The following is an 18,832-nucleotide window of genomic DNA, read 5'->3' on the forward strand; positions in this document are numbered from 1 at the left end:
TCTTTTCAGTGGTCAAAAAAAAAAAAATAGAGTTGGTCAGTGTCAGTAAATATGTGGGATAAGTGCAACCATTTGGAAATAATCTCAATGCTTGTGAATAACGTGAGTTCAACACACAAGAGCTTAAGTGTATATGAATGCATCCTGCTGCAGCACATGCTATATTCCATATGACTGTTTTAAATCACATTCATAGCGGTTTCAGACCTAATATTACTCGAGAGAGACCTATGACTTACCCTGCGTCCCAATGTGCATACCATCCACCCTATCTGCCCTAAATAGTATTGAAATGTACTAATATTACACAGAATTTAGGATGGATAGTAGTATGCACATTGGGACTCAGGCTTAGAGAGTTTGGCCAATAGATGGCACCATCATTTGACACTTTTCTTCTTCCAGCAACCCTTCTCATCCTACAGATGTATCCACACAGCTACCAGTCAATTTGCATTGATTTTGCATAAGCTTAGAGTGAGTAAATGAGACAATATTTGTTCTTTTTACGTCTTGAAATACAATCATTGTTATATATAAATAATTAAAATAAAATAAAAATCACATTAACAGGAACCACAGCTATTTTGCTCCATTTGATAAATGATGTCCTCAGCAATACAAGCACACTTGTTAGGAACATTTCTACAGTTTCAAAGTAAAAATGACTCCTTGAAGTTCTGATGTGTGTAACATCTCTTCTTGTGAAGCTCTCCCCATCCACTTCATTTCCCTGCTCTGCCCCGCGGCCTGTTTACACGGTAATTAAAACACAGCCTAAAAAGGCAAAGGCTCCCCTGCCAGACACAGAGGAGGAGGTCAGAGAGAGAGAGGTTATAAATTCTTGTGATGCAGTCCATGACTCAAGCACAAATTCCTGCTCCGGAGTTCAGGAGAAGCTGGATTTCAGCTCTGTTTGACATATTCAAATGCATTTTAATTAAAGGGTTATTATTTATTTATTTTATTTTTTCACATCTGAAATAGCATGTAGGTTTTATGTCAGAGGGACAGCTGTAAAAAACCTTATAATATCATATTAACTGACTTCACAAGCAACTTCACATATGATGATGATACAAAATATAATTAAATCTTAGAGTAAACATGAAATCAAATGAGCAGGGAAGGAGAACAGATAGCTACTAAAGGGCTTATTATAGTGTATATTTTACTCGTAAAAGAACCATACAGGTATCTCACAACATTTTATTCCCATAAAAGGCAGTTATAGCCTACACCCCTGTAGTCCAATAATATTCCAGATGGCCTGCTAACTCGCAGAAAAGCTTTGAAACACTAATTCGACAATTGTGTTGTGTTCATTAAACTGATTGGTATCAGTGAAGACAATCATTTAAATACACTTAACCCTTTCAGGGAGGACATTTGTCTGGGATTTCTGCTTCAATTAGGAGAAAGTGAACTGATGACTGGAAAAAGCGGAACGCTTTACAATAATGTTTTAAGTTCCCATTAAGCAATGAATGTTCTCTGACTGTTCAAAACGTCCAGTTTTATTTTATTTTTTATTTGTTTTATGTGGAGAACATGTCATTTTATAATTTTATAGCATGATGGGAACGTTATACTTTTAAAAAACATTCTGCAACAAGCTAGTCAGAAAAAATAAGTTTTAAATTAACGATTTAAAAATAATGTTTTGCTCCTTTAAGAGGACGTCTATGTGAGCTGCTTGTCCCTCGCTAGTCCTGATAATGCATTTAATTTCATTTGCATTTAATTATTTTATTTATTATTTTTTTTTTTTATACATTTACAGGAAGGTCTGATAATGCATTTACTTTCATTTGCATTTAATTTTTTTTTTTTTTTTTTATACATTTACAGGAAGGTCTGATAATGCATTTACTTTCATTTGCATTTAATTTTTTATTTATTTTTTATTTTATACATTTACAGGAAGGTCTGATAATGCATTTAATTTCATTTGCATTTAATTATTATTATTTTTTTTATACATTTACAGGAAGGTCTGATAATGCATTTACTTTCATTTGCATTAAATTTTTTTATTTTTGTTTATTTTATACATTTACAGGAAGGTCTGATAATGCATTTAATTTCATTTGCATTAATTATTATTTTTTTTTTTTTTATACATTTACAGGAAGGTCTGATAATGCATTTACTTTCATTTGCATTTAATTTTTTTATTTTTTTTATTTTATACATTTACTGGAAGGTCTGATAATGCATTTAATTTCATTTGCATTTAATTTTTTTATTTTTTTTTTATTTTACACATTTACAGGAAGGTCTGATAATGCATTTACTTTCATTTGAATTTAATTTGTATTTATTTATTTATTTTATACATTTACAGGAAGGTCTGATAATGCTTTTACTTTCATTTGCATTTAATTTAATTGTTTTTATTTATACATTTACAGGAAGGTCTGATAATGCATTTACTTTAATTTGCATTTATTTATTTTTATTTTATACATTTACAGGAAGGTCTGATAATGCATTTACTTTAATTTGCATTTAATTTTTAAAATTTTATACATTTACAGGAAGGTCTGATAATGCATTTACTGTAATTTGCATTTTTTTTTTTTTTATACATTTACAGGAAGGTCTGATAATGCATTTACTTTCATTTGCATTTAATTTTTAATTTTATACATTTACAGGAAGGTCTGATAATGTTCTCAACGATATAGGGATCTTCCTTAAAACAGTCACAAAGAAAAAGAAGCAATGAGAACTTTGTTGATTTTTAATTTTTAATATAATTTAAATTAAACCATTAAAAAGAACGAATGTATGTAGAAGTGAATGGCGGAGGGGTCCGTGTATATTTTGGTCATTGGATTTTCCTTTCAGAAACGGATATTAAAAAACAAAAAACAAGTGGTTATTTGATTTTTGTTTTAAAATACAAAATATAAAATTAAAATACAAAGCGTTTCTCTTTTTCAGTGTCAAAAAGAGATGAGCGAAATTTTAAAAATGATTTGAATTTCACTTTCTATTTCGGATATCAAAAAATAAAATTACTTTAAAACAGAAACGAAAAAAAGGCCCGTTTGTTCATATTCCGAGACCGGATGTGACTAGCACTCACGTGAAAAGACCGCCACATTTGACAGTTGTGAAGAAATTAAGTTACGTGCTGTGACGACTAATTGAGCGTGAGAGCAGAGCAGACATGGAGCCATACGTTGTTTTTCGAAACAATAAAAGAGTCTCTCTCAGGGAAGAAGACATGACTGCAGAAAAAATAAGTCGCATTTTCCAGGTAAAAAATGTTATAAGCTAACGTACGATCTCTAACGATAGCTAACGTTAACGTTCGCTGGCGAAACCGTAAAACTTTTCTTTTAACGGAAACATTGTGGTGTCTGATTTTAAGAAGTTAATCTCTCAGTAGTCACTGGAAAATATTAGAACTAATTGAGAAAAATTTGGAAATAAACACTTGCGGTTATTTGATTTAAATGCATTTCTTGACAGGTCTCAGCACATAGTCTATATGTGACTGACGACGCAAATGTGGCCATTTTTCCTGGAGCTTCTGGTTTTTTTAGTACATTGGACCTTACACCAAGAGCTCACTATGAGGTTCATGGTGAGGAGGAGGACACCTCATCATCTTCAACTGCCACAGCTCGTTTTTCATTTATGCGATCACCTGCGACTGTTACTCCTAGTACATCATCATCATCTGCTCAGCGGGCTGCCTCAGCCCCCCCCAGGGCCACTGCCTCTAAAACATTTCAAAGGTAACGTTAACTTCTTAAATGACTGTGATACGATTTATAAATTTCAGGGATGCAAACGGTCATTGTGGAGAGCGCAGTGCATGTTTGCATAGCAACGACAGACGCCACGGGAAAGTCTAATATAATTAGATATAAAGGAAAAACACCTCATCACATTTGATAATATTATAATCTCCAGCTGCCTCCTTTTTAGTTGTAGTGTAATAGTTAATACTACTTGTACTTTTCATTTACATTTTAACATCCCCCCCCTGACTTTCATAACCTCTGCCAAGAAAGTGGTGAAGGTTATGTTTTTGCAGTGTCTGTCTGCATGATTATTTTAATATGATGTTCTTCCAGATCGGTTTTTCTTGCTGAGGTGGTTGGTGGGAGGTTGAGTCCCAGCAGAATGGTGGTGATCCGGTTTTTGGAAACTGAGGCTACCCTTCAGGGGATAATCGGTAAAGTTCAAGATGCCATTGGGTGTCATGACCCAATGGTATTGACTGATGTGCAGGGGAATGCCATTTTGGAGTCTGAAGGCACAACTGGTGAGAAACATTAAAGGGTTAGTTCACCCAAAAATGAAAATTATCTCAGTTTAGACTTCCTTCTTTGTCACATCATAATTTAAGATTTTTATGATGACATCTGATAGCTAAATCACTCCTCAGAAGTGTTATAGGTGGCTGAAACTTGCTCGATCAGAAAACGTAATTAAGACATTGTTAAAATAGTCAAAGTGACTCCAGTGGCTCAACCATACGTTTATAAAGCGACAAGATTGCTTTTTGTGCGCTAAAATCAACAAAATAACGACTTTATTCCACTATTCATACGTCTTCACACAGGCTCACTGTTGGTCTACGCAGGTCATTTGAGTGGTGCGTGTGACGTTCAACCCAGAAGCTCTACGCACATAGACTAAGTAAAAACACCAAGGAAACACACAAGACCAATGCTGAAGAGAATAAATAGTGGGATAAAGTCGTTATTTTGTTGATTTTTGCACACAAAAAGTATTCTCGTCGCTTGATAAACGTATGGTTGTCTAGAGTCACTTTCACTATTTTAACAATGTCTTAATATTTTTTCTGATTGAGCAAGTTTCGGCCACCTATAACACTACTGAGGAGTGATTATCAGATGTCATCATAAAAATCTTAAATTATGATGCGACAAAGAAAGGAAGTCTTACAGGGTTAGAATAACATGTGGGTGAGTAATAACTGACATAATTTTTGTTTTTGGGTGAACTAAACTTTTAATTTTGTTTTATTTTTAAGTCTTTACTTTTGTGATTTAAAATTAGAGGGGATGAGATACACTCATGATGATTTAACCTTTTTTCTGGTTTTCACCCCTAATGTAAAGGGTCCCAGTACTGGAAACAAAATGCAAGAAAGATTCTTGCTATACAAGAACAGGCCTTCCAGGAGGTACAGGGCTCTAAAAGGAGGAGAATGAGGTCATATTAAGTATTCATATTTCTCTTATTTGTCCATATATTGAAAGGCATTGTTTATTTACTTTTATTACATGGCTTGGCTGAATTCCAATGTAGAATGCTGTCTGTTATTTCTTGATAACAGACCGTTGCCATGAAAAACAGCGCGTTGCTATGGACGCAGAACGGACTATTTTCTTTGGCGGAAGCAATACAATCGTTTTTAAATCAATAAACTCCTTTTAAAATCAATAATTCGTGGCAAATTATTTATTTATTATTTTGTAGGTAGCCATGTAATAAGCGGGATAATGTATAGTGAGCCGGTTGTTATAGTGAATAACAACTATAAGCGTCGGGATCCCGTTCAGCCTGCCGGGGTTGTTATTCACTATAACAACCGGCTCACTATACATTATCCCGCTTATTACATGGCTTGGTTTAATTCCAATGTAGAATGCGGTCTGTTATTTCTTGATAATGTATAGCGAGTCGGTAGTTATTGAGAATACAACCCCTTCAGGCTGCTCAAGATCCCTCCGCTTCGCGTCGGGCTCCCGATACAGCCTGTCGGGGTTGTATTCTTAATAACAACCTCCTCGCTATACATTATCCCTTACATATTTGTCCTTACCTTTGTTGTCCAGACTATTGAAACTTTATTTCAAATCAGCACCGGTTTGCCAACCCTTTGGCCATTAATGCTTCTGTATTTTAGTGGCTTCTATAATGTTTGGGCCAAAGATTTATTTGGCTACCACAAGCAAAACCGCTAAAACACAAACAGTATATCTATTATGTGTTTTCCTTGTAATAGCCGAAAAGATGAAGATGCTGCTGGAATTGGAGAGGTGACTGAGAAGATAGAAGAGCTTGTACTGGCATCACAGACCTTACCAGATATCACTGCAGCAATCAAAGAGCTCACCAATCTAGCTGCCACTCAAAGAGTGATCCTGACTCCTTCCCAGCTACAGACCATCAAGCAAGGATTCTGCTGTGTTATTTGTATGAGTGAGTAAACAATAGATAGTCATTGTCCCACATGTACATTTATTTTGAATCCAGTTTGATCAAGAATTGTAATTTTCCAAATATGCATTATTACATTTTTTAACCATGGTCACCTATGTCTCATCCACTACAATTAATTACATGTACAAATGCAAACCTTTGTGTTAAAACTTATGATGTAACGATACATTAACAAAAGCTGTGTCTGAAATGGCTCCCTATCCACTATATAGTGCACTATTTAGGGTGTCTGCCTATTTGTTTCGGTGTCCGAAATCTGAGTGAACGACATCATTCCCTACATTCGTTCACTACTTTTACCCACAATCCTCTCTGAATTAGAGTGTACATCCGATGTACCTATTAACCTATTATTTAGACAATATATGAAATATTAATGTTAACAACGTCACATATTATTACAATACCTGACTGTTAGTCAAACACATAAAATTGTGTTAATGCCTAAATAATATTTTAATAAAACAAAATTACCTTATTAATATTTTATTTAATTTTAACAAGTCATCTATATAAAATTGTCTAAAGCTCAGTCCTCTACACATTGAATTGTGGTAAATAGTGCTTCAGCAAGTGTACATCGGATGTACACTCTAAATCAGAGAGGATTGTGGGTAAAAGTAGTGAACAAATGTAGAGTATGATGTCGTTCAATCAGAAGTTTAAAAAAAGACCAGTTGTGGACTATAGGGTTTAAGAGCTACAGACATTTGTAGTTGGTTATATGTCATTTTCAGAAAATTCTCAAAAAAGAAGGGGTGCTGGTTAAGAGTTAAGGTCATATGGACACACTAAGAATGACTAGTTTTTCTCATTTTGTCTTTTAGAATTTATCGAGGAGCCAGTCTTCACAGAGTGTTGCCGGAGCATTATTGGCTGCAAAACATGTGTGGTACAGTGGCAGGAGACCTCTGTGCACTGTGCAAAATGTAGAGGGAACACTGCAAACAACACCATATTTGAAATTAATGGTCTGTCAGAGACATTTTCTGTTCTGAGATCCCTTTTTGAAGAGGAGTAACATGTTGAATTTTTACACAAACAAATTTACAGTTAACAGTTAAATAGAGCTAATGGCTTTTCACACATTGCGCTGAGTTGTGGTTATAAGACAGAGCAATGCCTGTTTGTATGGGGCAAAGTCATTGTTCACTGCTCTAGAGTACAGTTCTGAAATGTCTGAATAATGCTCAGCAAACTGGTTCTCAACTGTAATCTTGTCCTGTTCAGTTGAAAATGGATCAACTCCAAAAGTTGAATGCCTGGTCAGTGATGATCCCAGCTGTTGGCTGTAAAGGTCTGCTGCTTCAGCTGAATGAGGCAACAGCTCCTGTTGGATTTTTTTGGGACACCCACGGCCAGCCAAGTCATTTGGTGTTCCTTTACCTGTAAAATAAAGAACATACTGATGGTATTGAAAATTATGAATGCCTCTTGTAATCTTTGAAACACGGTTTTATTTCACCTGGAATTCTATGAGCATTCCATGACTCCACCAGCCTTGTAAGACCAATCTCACACAAGCGGCCAGTAAGGTTGGACACACAATATCTCACAAGGCTGTCATCCATGTCTATTTCCTCTTGATCCACCAACCCCATAAGTGCTGTCTTCAGTGGATAGTTGACACGATTGTTGACTTCAGGCCAGATTCGTTCAACTATATGATTCTGAATTTGCAACAAAGATGTGTAATCAGTCAATTTGTTCTGGTGGGTAAATAAATCTTAGTCTATTAAGGAAAAATGGTCATGCAGGATTCCCAGTAAATCTGTAAATGTATTAACTCAGCAGTCATTATGCACATCGACCGCCGAACAAGTAAATTTATAGTTTTACCAGGAATTCTGCTTGAAGACAAATAGGATGTAATTGCTTCTGCAGCAGTTTTTTATTAAGCTGTAACCAGATTTAAAAAAGAAACATGTTCTCAGCCAGTTAATTTTGTTTAATTAACTATAAAATTTGGAAAGCATAGTAATACCAATGACAATTTGTCTCATACATGCAAAACAACATTATACTGCTAAAGCAAAACTAATAATAGTAATAATAATAAAAAAGCAGGGATACAAGTGAATTGCTGAAGCAACCAAACAAACTGTTGAGCTGTACCTTTGTGGATGAAGTCTGTATATATGGCCTTCGCTCCTGATTATGGCGGTGAGATGACAGCAGCTCCTGCATGAAAAGCGTCAAATAAAACTCCTTGCCATGATCTACTCGTACCTGGTCCCACATACCATAGGCAAGTACTGCAGGCCTATTGGATAAAAAAGTGTTTTATTTTGTGCAAAACTTTTCAAACTTAACTGTTATTAGTTATTCTCAGTATAATAGGCTTCATAACAATATACTGTAGATGTTCAACAGTTATTATATGTTTTATATTCTATCATGAATGTTAGCCATGTGTATGCACTTTCTTTATTGTCCACAATAATAATAATTGCCATTACCTGAAAACATCTTCATAGATGGCAAGGTTGTTTTTTATAGGCATTGTAGAATGACCAACAATCTTTTTGCTAAAGCCATCAATGGCTAAAACATGGGTGACCCCAAACATAGCCAGTTTTTCGTTTTGGTCCATATGAACCTTTTGACCCATGTAATCAGCTTGATATGGTATGGGGTTGAGATTGCGGGCACCCTAAGAGAGATAGGAAAACGATGTAACTATTTCACACAAAAATAAATCTCATTAGTCCTATATGGCTGCATATTTTACAAATATAACCTATTGTCTATTTGTGTCTCTATCAAAAAAGTAAAATGAAAATTAGGGGTTTGTTCTGATTATAGGCTTAATATAAATATCTGCAAGTTTTTAATCTTAATCTAAGTAACTGCAGCTAAACAGCAAAAAAATAAAACACAGACAAAAAAAAAAAAACATTATCTCATATTTACACATAAATTCCATCCACATATTTGATTATGTATTAGAGAGAGGAGACAGTAACAGACCTGACGTCTTGCTTCATGGTATGGCTGATGAATAGTTCTGAGCGCTGATCCAATTCGTATCTCTGCAGCATGCACTCCTTTCGTGGCGAGATACCCCTTCATCATCTTTCTTCCATATGTAGGTCCAGTCTAGAAAATAAAAAATATACAGCCTGTCTTTTTCTACGTTCCAAATATTTACCAACTGATGTCTGTTTAATGAAATAAAACGTTTTTGTGTTATGGAATGTATCAGTGTTGTGAGGATTATGTTAACTGTGACTTAGAAACTATTTATAAACAATGGAAGGCTGAGGCTATTTATTGGGATTTATGTACCATTCGTAATAAACGGGCATAAAAGATGCCAGCCAAATAAATTTGATAAGACATATAAATGCGGGACATACTGTGCATATCACATGTTCTCTCTCTCTCTCTCTCTCTCTCTCTTAACTTCAATTCTTAAATCTATAAAATTTACTGTAGGCTATAGTACATTTTTTGAGAGGTATATATTTTGGGACAGTTTACAGCCATTTATTTATTTTTTAATCTCAATAACAATAATTCTCATATTGCAGACCAGTCAATTGTAAATTGGTTTACAGACCCATGTTCAGTGCTGACTTGACTGTTTTTATTTCAACCATCTCTCTCTCTCTCTCTCTCTCTGTCTCTCTCTCTCTCTAATTCAATAGGGCTTTATTGGCATGAAAGTTTTTTGAAACAATGTTGCCAAAGCATATACAAATAAAATATATACATAATATATACAAACACAATAAAACAGTTATATGAACAATAATAAAATAATAATAATAAATTTAATACTCTCTCGCTCTCTGTAGTAAAAAAAAAAAAAAGCAGGATCATACCTCGGTTATAGCTTTTGCCACCTCCAACTCCAAATGTGCGTCAGGGAGTCCCATCAAACTTAATCCATTTTCACTGCAAAATCTCCTCACGTTTCTTGCGGAACATCCTCTTGCTCCCCCATTTACTTGTGATATCTGCGCTGAGATTTCTGTGGATGACAGGCCTTGTTTTGCCATGTCTAAAATCATAACTGAGTAAGGTTCTAAAGACATTTTATTCTGGGCTAAGCACGGCTAAGCACTGTCAAATGTGGCGGTCTTGTCACGTGAGTGCTAGTCACATCCGGTCTCGGAATATGAACAAAAGGGCCTTTTTTTCGTTTCTGTTTTAAAGTAATTTTATTTTTTGATATCCGAAATAGAAAGTGAAATTCAAATCATTTTTAAAATTTCGCTCATCTCTTTTTGACACTGAAAAAGAGAAACGCTTTGTATTTTAATTTTATATTTTGTATTTTAAAACAAAAATCAAATAACCACTTGTTTTTTGTTTTTTAATATCCGTTTCTGAAAGGAAAATCCAATGACCAAAATATACACGGACCCGGAGGGATGGTTATTTTATTTTATGCTTTATTAATTCAATGTCACAAGAACAAGAGGTATATTCACATGATCAAATTAACATTAACTGCCACAGAGAGAAAGAGAGAGAATTACATAATGCTTTCAGATTCTTTGTTTGTTTCAAGATATTCACATTTAATTTAAAGTCATTTATAAAATGTGCAAAAGTTGGTTTATATTAATCCCACTGGAGCGCGAGCGGAGCGTGAGTGACGTTATCTGAGGGCGGGAAGAGAGAGAGAGACACACACACACAGAGAGAGAGAGAGAGAGAGAGAGAGAGAGAGAGTGTCCATTAACACACAACCCTTCAGGAGCTCCGCCGCTGGACTTTGGCGATTTTTCCTCTTATTTTCGGGAAGCTTCCTCATGATAGGATTAAATCCTCGGTCGAAGGACAGAAAGCGTGTAGCCTGTTGAAGTTGTGGGAACTGAAGTGGTGTTTAGCGGATTTGTGAAGGTTAGTGAACGCTATGATTTCTCTCAGGATTTGTGTCGCAACTCTGAATAAAAGCTTCTCTGCTGCTCTCCTCAAACCCTGCTGCTGCTCGGCTTCGTCAAGTACCTCGTATTCAACCGAAGAGCGAGCAGACTGTAACTTTCCCAGTCGTTTCGGTGTGTTTTCTATCATTGACCTGCTGTCTTTATTTAGCTGCATTTGGAGCGGAGCTGCTGACGTCATCCGAGCCCTAGCTCAGGGGTTGACCGTTAGTTAGTTAGTTAGTTAGTTAGTTAGCTAGTTAGTTAGTTGGTGGAGCTACAGGTTTAATTTCACTAAACTACAGCCTTTATAATCTCCAGTGTGTGACATTTTATTGTGATTTATTAAATTAATGTAATAACTTTAGTTCACACAGGCTTCTAGAAATGACACAAATTCTATTGTTTAAATGTGTTTTATTGTTATGACGAACTTTATTTACAGTGTAGCTTATTCCAAAGTAGAGTTCATTTGCAAAAACGGATAACTCAGTTTTAACCATTTTCAAAAGTAATGTTTTTTCATTGTGCAATCTCAATCAAACTGCAGTTAAAAAAATAGTTAACTAACACATTAAAAACATGATAACATAACATGCTTTTTGAAAGTTATCTGTTTTTGCAAATAAACTCTTCATATCTAATGTATAATGTCTAATATTTAATTATTCTAATACCATTATCCAGTTTTCAAGGCTAAAGAGTTTTTGCACATTTTTTCATCGCGGAACTACGGTGGCCGAGAGAGCTCAACGCGCTGCAAATAGAAAAAACACCTGCAAATTAAGAAAACAACTTCATCAATTTGACAACACATGTGCTGCAAATACAAACAAAGAAACGCGCTGCAAATTAAATTATTTAATTGGTTGTATTGTGAGCATTTGTTGCACCTGCTGTCAAATTGATGATGTTTTCTTGATTTGCTGGTGCTTTTTCTATTTGCATGTGTTTTCTGAAGTTGCAGCTGGTTGAGCTCTCTCGGCCACCGTACTATTCTGTTTGCATTGTGCACATTGCTCAAAAAGTAGCGTGCTTTCTACCTGGAGAGCATCAGGAGTGCGCCCTATAATGTCCAAAATGTTGTCTAGGTGGGAAGCGGACTAGCTTTTGAGATCTGTATTTCAGTGTGAACAGCTTTGATTTAGCCTGTAGGCCACTTGTTGCTAAAGTTGACGGATCATAATGGTTTTGACGCTGTTTCTAAAGGATGGCGTTGGACGGTATACGGATGCCGGATGGCTGCTACGCAGACGGGACCTGGGAGCTGAAGATGCATGTCACTGACCTCAACAGGGACGTGTCTCTCAGAGTCACCGGGGAAATCCACATCGGCGGTGTGATGCTCAAACTGGTGGAGAAACTCGGTACGTGTGTGTCTACAGTTTCCACCCTTCAGGATGAGTCTGCAGTCTCAGATGCTGATGCTTACTGCACTTTCGTTGACTCATGGTTGGCTTATGCATGATTGTTCACAGGAAACTCAATTATACTGCACAGATTCAACTATAATTCATCATACGCTGAATTCAGACATCCAGCATAAAGTTAATGTCAAGATAGTGGTCCCTGGTGCTCTGTAGCTGGTTTTGTTTCATTATTTATAATAATAAACTGAACGGGCCGGGCCATCAGTCATTTTATCAGCCACCACGCTCTCTAGATGTTGCATCTGTTAATGAGAAACCTTAATGGTTGATTGCTAATTATTTCCTTGCGTTTTTAAATGAGTGTGTTTGTGTCAGAAATTGAGACCAGTTTATTTTGGTTAGAAACGAGGGTTTGGGATGATATTAAATGTACCATAGTCTGCCTCCTCGCTGTTTCCTTGCAGTTCATCCTTGTTTTTTAGCGCTACAGAACAAATCAGCCTTTGTTTCCGTGCTCTTCCCACTCCATGAAGATAGGGTCATATGAAAGAGGAAGATGGAGAACACATGCCTACTGATTCTCCCTTGCTTTATTAGCAGCTACATTTTTCTGGATGTTTGGTGTGTTTGTGAAACACTGAGATGAGACGACTCCTTAAATGCAGTCGGCTCTTAAAAAGTGTTGCTGTGAACTATCAGCTGGGGCATCTGTTGTTTTCTCCTTCGCGGGTGACTGTGGCACGCTGGGACCTCCTGCGGCTCTACCTTCATCTTTGAGCAACGATGTAAAAAACAGCTTTGTTTGAGGGTAGATGTGTGAGAGAACTCATTCAGGGTCTAGTTACCCCATGCATTACCCCTGCAAACTCTTCAGGAATGTGTAGTGGCGCTATGGGACAGAGCTTGTGCTAGTTTAAAGCACATGTTAGCTATTAACCCCTCAGAGAGAGAGAGATGTTCAAACATAATTTCTTCATGCATGCTGCTTGAGGATTTTTGCTTGAAGCAAAAGAAAAATGTTGTCATACTCCTCTGCGCTTCGCTACTGCTTTTGGTGTTGAGAAATGTTGTCTGTTGGCTCATTAAACCAACAGCGGCACAGCTCTCGTGATGCCAAACACTATATAGATAATATGCATAAGACGACACATTATGCGATATACAAAACCAGTCCCAGCATCAGAGTTTGCTCAGTAAAATCTCCTATGATTCACAAATTCCTACTCATTCACCACCGTTGTGTTTCTTTATTATATAGTTTGCCTTCAGCTGCCATTGTGTGTGTAAGCACACTTGGCAATAAAGCTCTTTCTGATTTCATTAGGAGTGCTGTACTCTTTGCTCCATTTAACTCTCTGCTCACTTTTGACCCTTTTCAAAATGGATCTGGATATGAGCACTATTTTTGTCTGTTGGCTCATTAACCCTATAAAGACTACTGTGTCTTATTTGATACTCCAAATTAAACATTTAAGCCTGTAAATGATCAACATGATCAATTTTGCTGTTAAACCTGTTAGTCACATTCTACTTCATGCCTTCTGTCGTCTGATTGATAGTTTTGACTTTTTTTTTATTTATCAAGTAAAAGCTTTTTTAGTGTAATTGTACAAACATCCAGCTTCAGCTGCTGCTTCTCGTGTCTTTCTGCTGTCAAATCTTGACTGATTTTGATCAAGTAAAGGTCAGAATAACTGCAGTCATATCTCCAGATGAACTCTTACTGGACTGAAGCAGCTCAGCTTTACTTGATTCTCCATCAATCATTTTCTAGAAAAATCAGTGCGTCTCAAATCTGATCATCAGGATCTTCTGAGGAATGTTTATTTGTTCATCTCTGAATCATTGGAGATCTAGAGACAATTGATGCGTCTTATTTTTGCTCAGTTTGAGTCTCTGAATAAAATAGTTTTCTCACTATATCAGACTGAGCTATAAATCCTGATGGATCAGATATGATACTCAACAAAAAAATACATGCAAAGTAAAGGTTCAATAAAAAATTGTTAGTTGTTTTTTCATAAGTCAGGCTTTACAGGGTTAAACAGATCCGCGGTACAGTGGGTTCTTGGATGCTTTGAGCTCTCTGGATGCCAAATACCATACAGATAATGTGCACGTGTTTATTTTCTCTTTTGACACATTGTGGAATCTGAAGTAACGGATATAGAGTGAACCCACCATCATATTGTGAGAATTGTTTTGAGTGCCGATCATGACAGGGTTAACGGACTCAATTAGACTATTGCAGTTTAAAATTAGCTGTTTGTTTTTCTCTTGAGCTGTTTGTCACTAATTTTATTTGAATCTTTCCCTTCATCCTGCTGTAATATTGCATATTTAAGAACAGTCACATCTAAATTGTTCTCAAGTGACCGTCGTCACATGTTTTCGTGAGCTCTGTGATTGGTGGAAAGGGGTCGAATGACTCTTGTTTTTAAGACTTTCATTTTATCCTTGTGAGCTCGTCCTGTCTGTCCTGCTTCATGAAGCATTTATGCCATACGCCTCTGGTGTTCATGACCTTTCTGTGTCATGAAATCCTTTTTGTACCCTTGATATGATATGCCTGTCCTGCTCATCCTTTCTTTTTCATTTATAAAGTACAGAAGTCTGTTGTTTTGTCTTCGCTATTCTTTGAAACGAAGAGCGTATGCAAACCACAATCGAGCCAGCCAAATGAGTCTCATATGGGCCTTTGAAATGAAATGTTGCTGTTTAGTAATAGCAACACAGTCTTCTTAAAGTAACGCAATAGAACAAAATGCTGCTCACAATACAAAAGTGAGAAAAATTCACTTTGACATTTGTGCAGTTCTTATAATGTTTCAAACTTCCTTCACTCACTGTGTTGAACACAGCCAAGATTAGCCCATAACTAAGACAAGTCCTGAGCACAGCTATATTCCAGAAGGCAACATTTTGTCATTTTTTGCGTTGATTTTCATCTTATGGTTTTCTTTATTTTTTCTAATAATTTTGGGAAAGGTAAACCAAGTTCGCAGCACAACTTTCAGTGAAATCTAAACAGTGGTGAAAAGAGATTTGTAATAAAACACATCTGACTTCTCTTACGTTCACACTTGGCTTTGATTCGGTACACTCTTAAAAATCAGTCGGCATCGATGGTTCCATGAAGAACCTTTAAAATCCACGGAACCTTTCCATTCCACAAAAGGTTCTTTATAGTGGAAAAATGATCTTTTATAGTATTAAAATGTTCAGTATATTCGCCCATGCTCATCTCTTCTCAGTCCTGTATCGAAAGGCTTTAGATGTTCTAATGGAATAAATCGAAATGCCAGGAAAGCACTCTCTCATTGATTACAGCGCTCATTTCCTGAAGTAGAGTTTCAGCAGGTTCTATTTAATAATTGATGGTCAGGGGTCTTGATGGCTTTTATATTTGCCACTGACCCAAAACCTTCAGTTCTGCCAGGAAGAGTGTGAACCGTATATACCTCAGTTTCAAGTTGATTTGATTCGGCTGGAATTGTACCTGCTCCGCTACCTCATTTTGACTCGGCGGGAGCTTCACATAAGAGAGTCAAGTGTCATTATTGAGACTGATAACCGCATGATAGTTGGGTTAGTCTGACAGTATGTTTAATGTTGACATTTAAGGTATTTCTGATTATTGCTAAAATTACAGTCTTTATTAATATAATTAATAATAATACAAATAAGAAATTATATTCTTACATCACGTTTCTAAAGCACGCATCTGTGTTGTCTGAGTGTCCATGTCAATTACATTTTATGAAAGTCTTAATCATTGTCATGGCATTATGTTGCATGCACTGAAAAAAAAAATCTTCCTCAGTAGTTTTGTCTCATTTTCCAATCTAAACGTCCCTTGAAAGTGAAAAATTTTTATTAAAAATTTATGCTTAAAACAAGAATAAATATCTGTTAGTGGGGCATGACAATATTTTTCTACTTTGACTTAAGTTTCGTTTCTCTGACCAGATATTGGCAGATATTTGTCCTTTTATTCATAGTTTCATTTCATTTAGAAAACAAGACTTATCTTATGTTTTGCCTCATGGTCGGCTTATGCATGATTGTTCACTGGAAACTGAATTATAGTGCTCATATTCAACTATAATTCATCATACGCTGAATTCAGACGTCCAACAGAAAGTTAATGTGAAGATAGTGATCCCTGGTGCTCTAGTCTGTAGCTGGTTTTGTTTCATTATTTATAAAAAGTGAAAGTGAAGTGACATACTGCCAAGTATGGTGACCCATACTCGGAATTCGTGCTCTGCGTTTAACCCATCCAACGTGCACACACACAGCAGTGAACACACACACACACACACACACACAGCAGTGAACACGCGCACACACACACACACAGCAGTGAACACACACACACACACACACACACACACAGCAGTTGGGGGTTCGGTGTCTTGCTCAAGGGCACCTCAGTCGTGGTATTGAGGGTGGAGAGAGCGCTGGACATTCACTCCCCCCACCTACAATCCCTGCCGGCCCGAGACTCAAACCCACAACCTTTGGATTACGAGTCCGACTCTCTAACCATTAGGCCACGACTTCCCAGTCGGATATATATATATATATATATATATATAAATAAATATAAAAAAAATGAATTTTTTTTACTGATAATTAAGTCCTTCTCATGGCCGATACCGATAAGTTCATATTTTTATATTATAACTTTCATATAATCTGCAGTTTGTGCACCCAGGAGAATACAAAATCTAAGATTCACTGATTAAACTGATATTTTAGTAGCTCTGGCCTAACTATAGCAAACATCAGTCCTGACTCTTCAAATGTTTTTTATTTTTTTGTGTAAGGCACCACAATACTTTGTAACAGAAATGGTTTAACAGAATTATGACAGAACTATGGTTTATCTGCACTTAACAACTCATTAACAACAAATTTATATTCAAATATTTCATGCATAAAGAAATGCATCTATTCAACGTTTTTAGTGCATGAGGATGAGAAAGTTATATAGTCTTTAAGCAGTGTTGGGAGTAAGGCGTTACAAAAGTAATGCATTACAGTAACGGATTACTTTTTGCTGTAACGCAGTCGTGTAAGGCATTACTAATCAATTTTCAGTAATATTTTACTCGGTACATGTTCAGTAACGCTTGCATTACAACACACTTTTAGCCCCCAATTATTATTATTTTAAATTTAATTTAAAGGCGGGTTCCTACTTTTTTTATGTCCCTAGGGCCGGGCTTCGGGCCAATATTAACGTTATAGTTCAGACGCGGGCCGGGCCTCGGGCCTGTTTTAGGCTTCTCCTTATCTTTTATATTTTAGACAGCCATCAGTTATTGATGAAAAAGATTACCGCACTGGTGGAAACAACATGAGTCCGTGCTGCCGCGACTGTCAAGAGCGACTCGACGGTGTTTAGTGTCCTGCAGCAGCAGCGAGCCGTCAGCACAGATGAAGAGTTCTGCTTCAAATACACCAATAAAGCAAAAGCCCCAGCAAAAGTAATTACCATGAATGTGTCCGCGGGAAATAGTAAGGATTCGCCATCTCCTCGTTAGACGCGCCTTTAGAGAGAAGTGAATCTTCACGGATAACGATTGTATTAAATAGCTTTTGTTTTCGTTTTTATTTATTTCGTTAAGTAGCAATTTAAAGCTTTCTTTAGATATTTATGATGTCTGTGAGGCATGTATTTCGGATCGTTTTTGTGACGCGCTCCTGTTCAAGATAAAAGCACAATGTTTTGTTGATTATTGTGAGTGCACACAAATAAAAGTAGACCCTTTACAGTTACGAATGATGTATTACGCCATAATTTTTGCTCATAAAGGTAAGAGTAAGTTGTTTCCATTTAAAAAAATTGTAATTGATTGTGCTGGTGCCTCCATGCGCTTTAGCTTCTACTCTCCACACAAACTACTGGATGCAGCGCACATTTATCTAGGTTTAACGTTTAAACATTGTTATATGCTTGAACTGTTTTAGTATATCTATAGATGTTATTTTAGGCAAGTCATGATGATTTGAGAAGGCTAAATTGATCAAACATAAGCTATGATCAGCCTGTCGGTCTACCGCTTGGTCGTTACTTTAAGAAAGAAAAAACTTATTTAATGAACAAAAAATGCTCCAAATATTTTTTCTAAATGATCTTGAAATGATAAATGAAAAGCCGGAACGAAATATAAACACTTTGCCATTAGGGCAGGGCTCTAGTACATTTTGTCATTTTAAAATGTTAAAGTCTACTTCTGTAGCTATTTTGGTGAAAGTAACTCAAAAGTATTGCAGGAGTCATGTAACGCATTACAATTCTGAGACTGTAATATTGTAAGGTAAGGAATTACTTTTAAATAACAGTAACAAGTAATCTGTAAT

General features: G+C 36.2%; 3 protein-coding genes across 7 annotated transcripts in view; 2 read left to right on the forward strand and 1 right to left on the reverse strand.

Moving 5' to 3' along the window:
• The first annotated feature begins 3,092 nt into the window (after window positions 1-3,092).
• On the forward strand, window positions 3,093-7,633 carry LOC306850118 (uncharacterized protein). Its single transcript, XM_079385568.1, has 5 exons — window positions 3,093-3,268; window positions 3,484-3,752; window positions 4,095-4,285; window positions 5,109-6,195; window positions 7,044-7,633. Exons 1-4 carry the CDS (start codon window positions 3,179-3,181, stop codon window positions 5,210-5,212), a joined length of 654 nt encoding a protein of 217 aa, XP_079241694.1. The 5' UTR covers window positions 3,093-3,178; the 3' UTR covers window positions 5,213-6,195; window positions 7,044-7,633.
• Window positions 6,216-10,317, reverse strand: LOC306850117 (uncharacterized protein). Of its 2 annotated transcripts, XR_013782389.1 has the most exons (7): window positions 10,044-10,317; window positions 9,187-9,315; window positions 8,676-8,869; window positions 8,332-8,479; window positions 7,682-7,886; window positions 6,809-7,602; window positions 6,220-6,528 (listed from the first exon to the last, which is right to left on the reverse strand). XR_013782389.1 is itself a non-coding variant. In XM_079385567.1 (6 exons), exons 1-6 carry the CDS (start codon window positions 10,254-10,256, stop codon window positions 7,298-7,300), a joined length of 1,194 nt encoding a protein of 397 aa, XP_079241693.1. In that variant the 5' UTR covers window positions 10,257-10,311; the 3' UTR covers window positions 6,216-7,297. The 2 variants fall into 2 exon arrangements, 1 of the variants encoding a protein (XP_079241693.1); XM_079385567.1 differs by having other exon boundaries at window positions 6,216-7,602; window positions 10,044-10,311.
• A 538-nt stretch (window positions 10,318-10,855) lies between these two features.
• Window positions 10,856-18,832, forward strand: part of LOC306850672 (fermitin family homolog 2-like) — a 64,009-nt gene continuing 56,032 nt past the window's right edge. For 3 of the 4 annotated variants that reach the window (XM_079386451.1, XM_079386450.1, XM_079386452.1), the window contains exons 1-2: window positions 10,858-11,070; window positions 12,300-12,457. In XM_079386451.1, the coding sequence (XP_079242577.1) occupies window positions 12,301-12,457 (157 nt within the window). In that variant the 5' untranslated portion in view covers window positions 10,858-11,070; window position 12,300. Of the gene's footprint in view, window positions 11,071-12,299; window positions 12,458-18,832 lie in introns of all 4 variants that reach the window. The other variant, XM_079386453.1, reaches the window with a different exon arrangement.

The sequence above is a fragment of the Barbus barbus genome, assembly GCF_936440315.1.
Source record: "Barbus barbus genome assembly, chromosome: 30".
Classification (NCBI taxonomy): domain Eukaryota; kingdom Metazoa; phylum Chordata; class Actinopteri; order Cypriniformes; family Cyprinidae; genus Barbus; species Barbus barbus.

What these genes read in the sequence shown, in the direction of transcription:
- LOC306850118 (XM_079385568.1), top strand. Translation starts at nt 3,179, where the DNA reads ATGGAGCCATACGTTGTTTTTCGAAACAATAAAAGAGTCTCTCTCAGG. An exon ending in GCCTCTAAAACATTTCAAAG is followed by an intron (nt 3,753 to 4,094) that starts GTAACGTTAACT and finishes ATGTTCTTCCAG; the next exon opens with ATCGGTTTTTCTTGCTGAGG. An exon ending in GGAGTCTGAAGGCACAACTG is followed by an intron (nt 4,286 to 5,108) that starts GTGAGAAACATT and finishes CCTAATGTAAAG; the next exon opens with GGTCCCAGTACTGGAAACAA.
- LOC306850117 (XM_079385567.1), bottom strand. Translation starts at nt 10,256, where the DNA reads ATGTCTTTAGAACCTTACTCAGTTATGATTTTAGACATGGCAAAACAA. An exon ending in TGGCAAAAGCTATAACCGAG is followed by an intron (nt 9,316 to 10,043) that starts GTATGATCCTGC and finishes TTTATTTTCTAG; the next exon opens with ACTGGACCTACATATGGAAG. An exon ending in TACAGACTTCATCCACAAAG is followed by an intron (nt 7,887 to 8,331) that starts GTACAGCTCAAC and finishes TTGCAAATTCAG; the next exon opens with AATCATATAGTTGAACGAAT.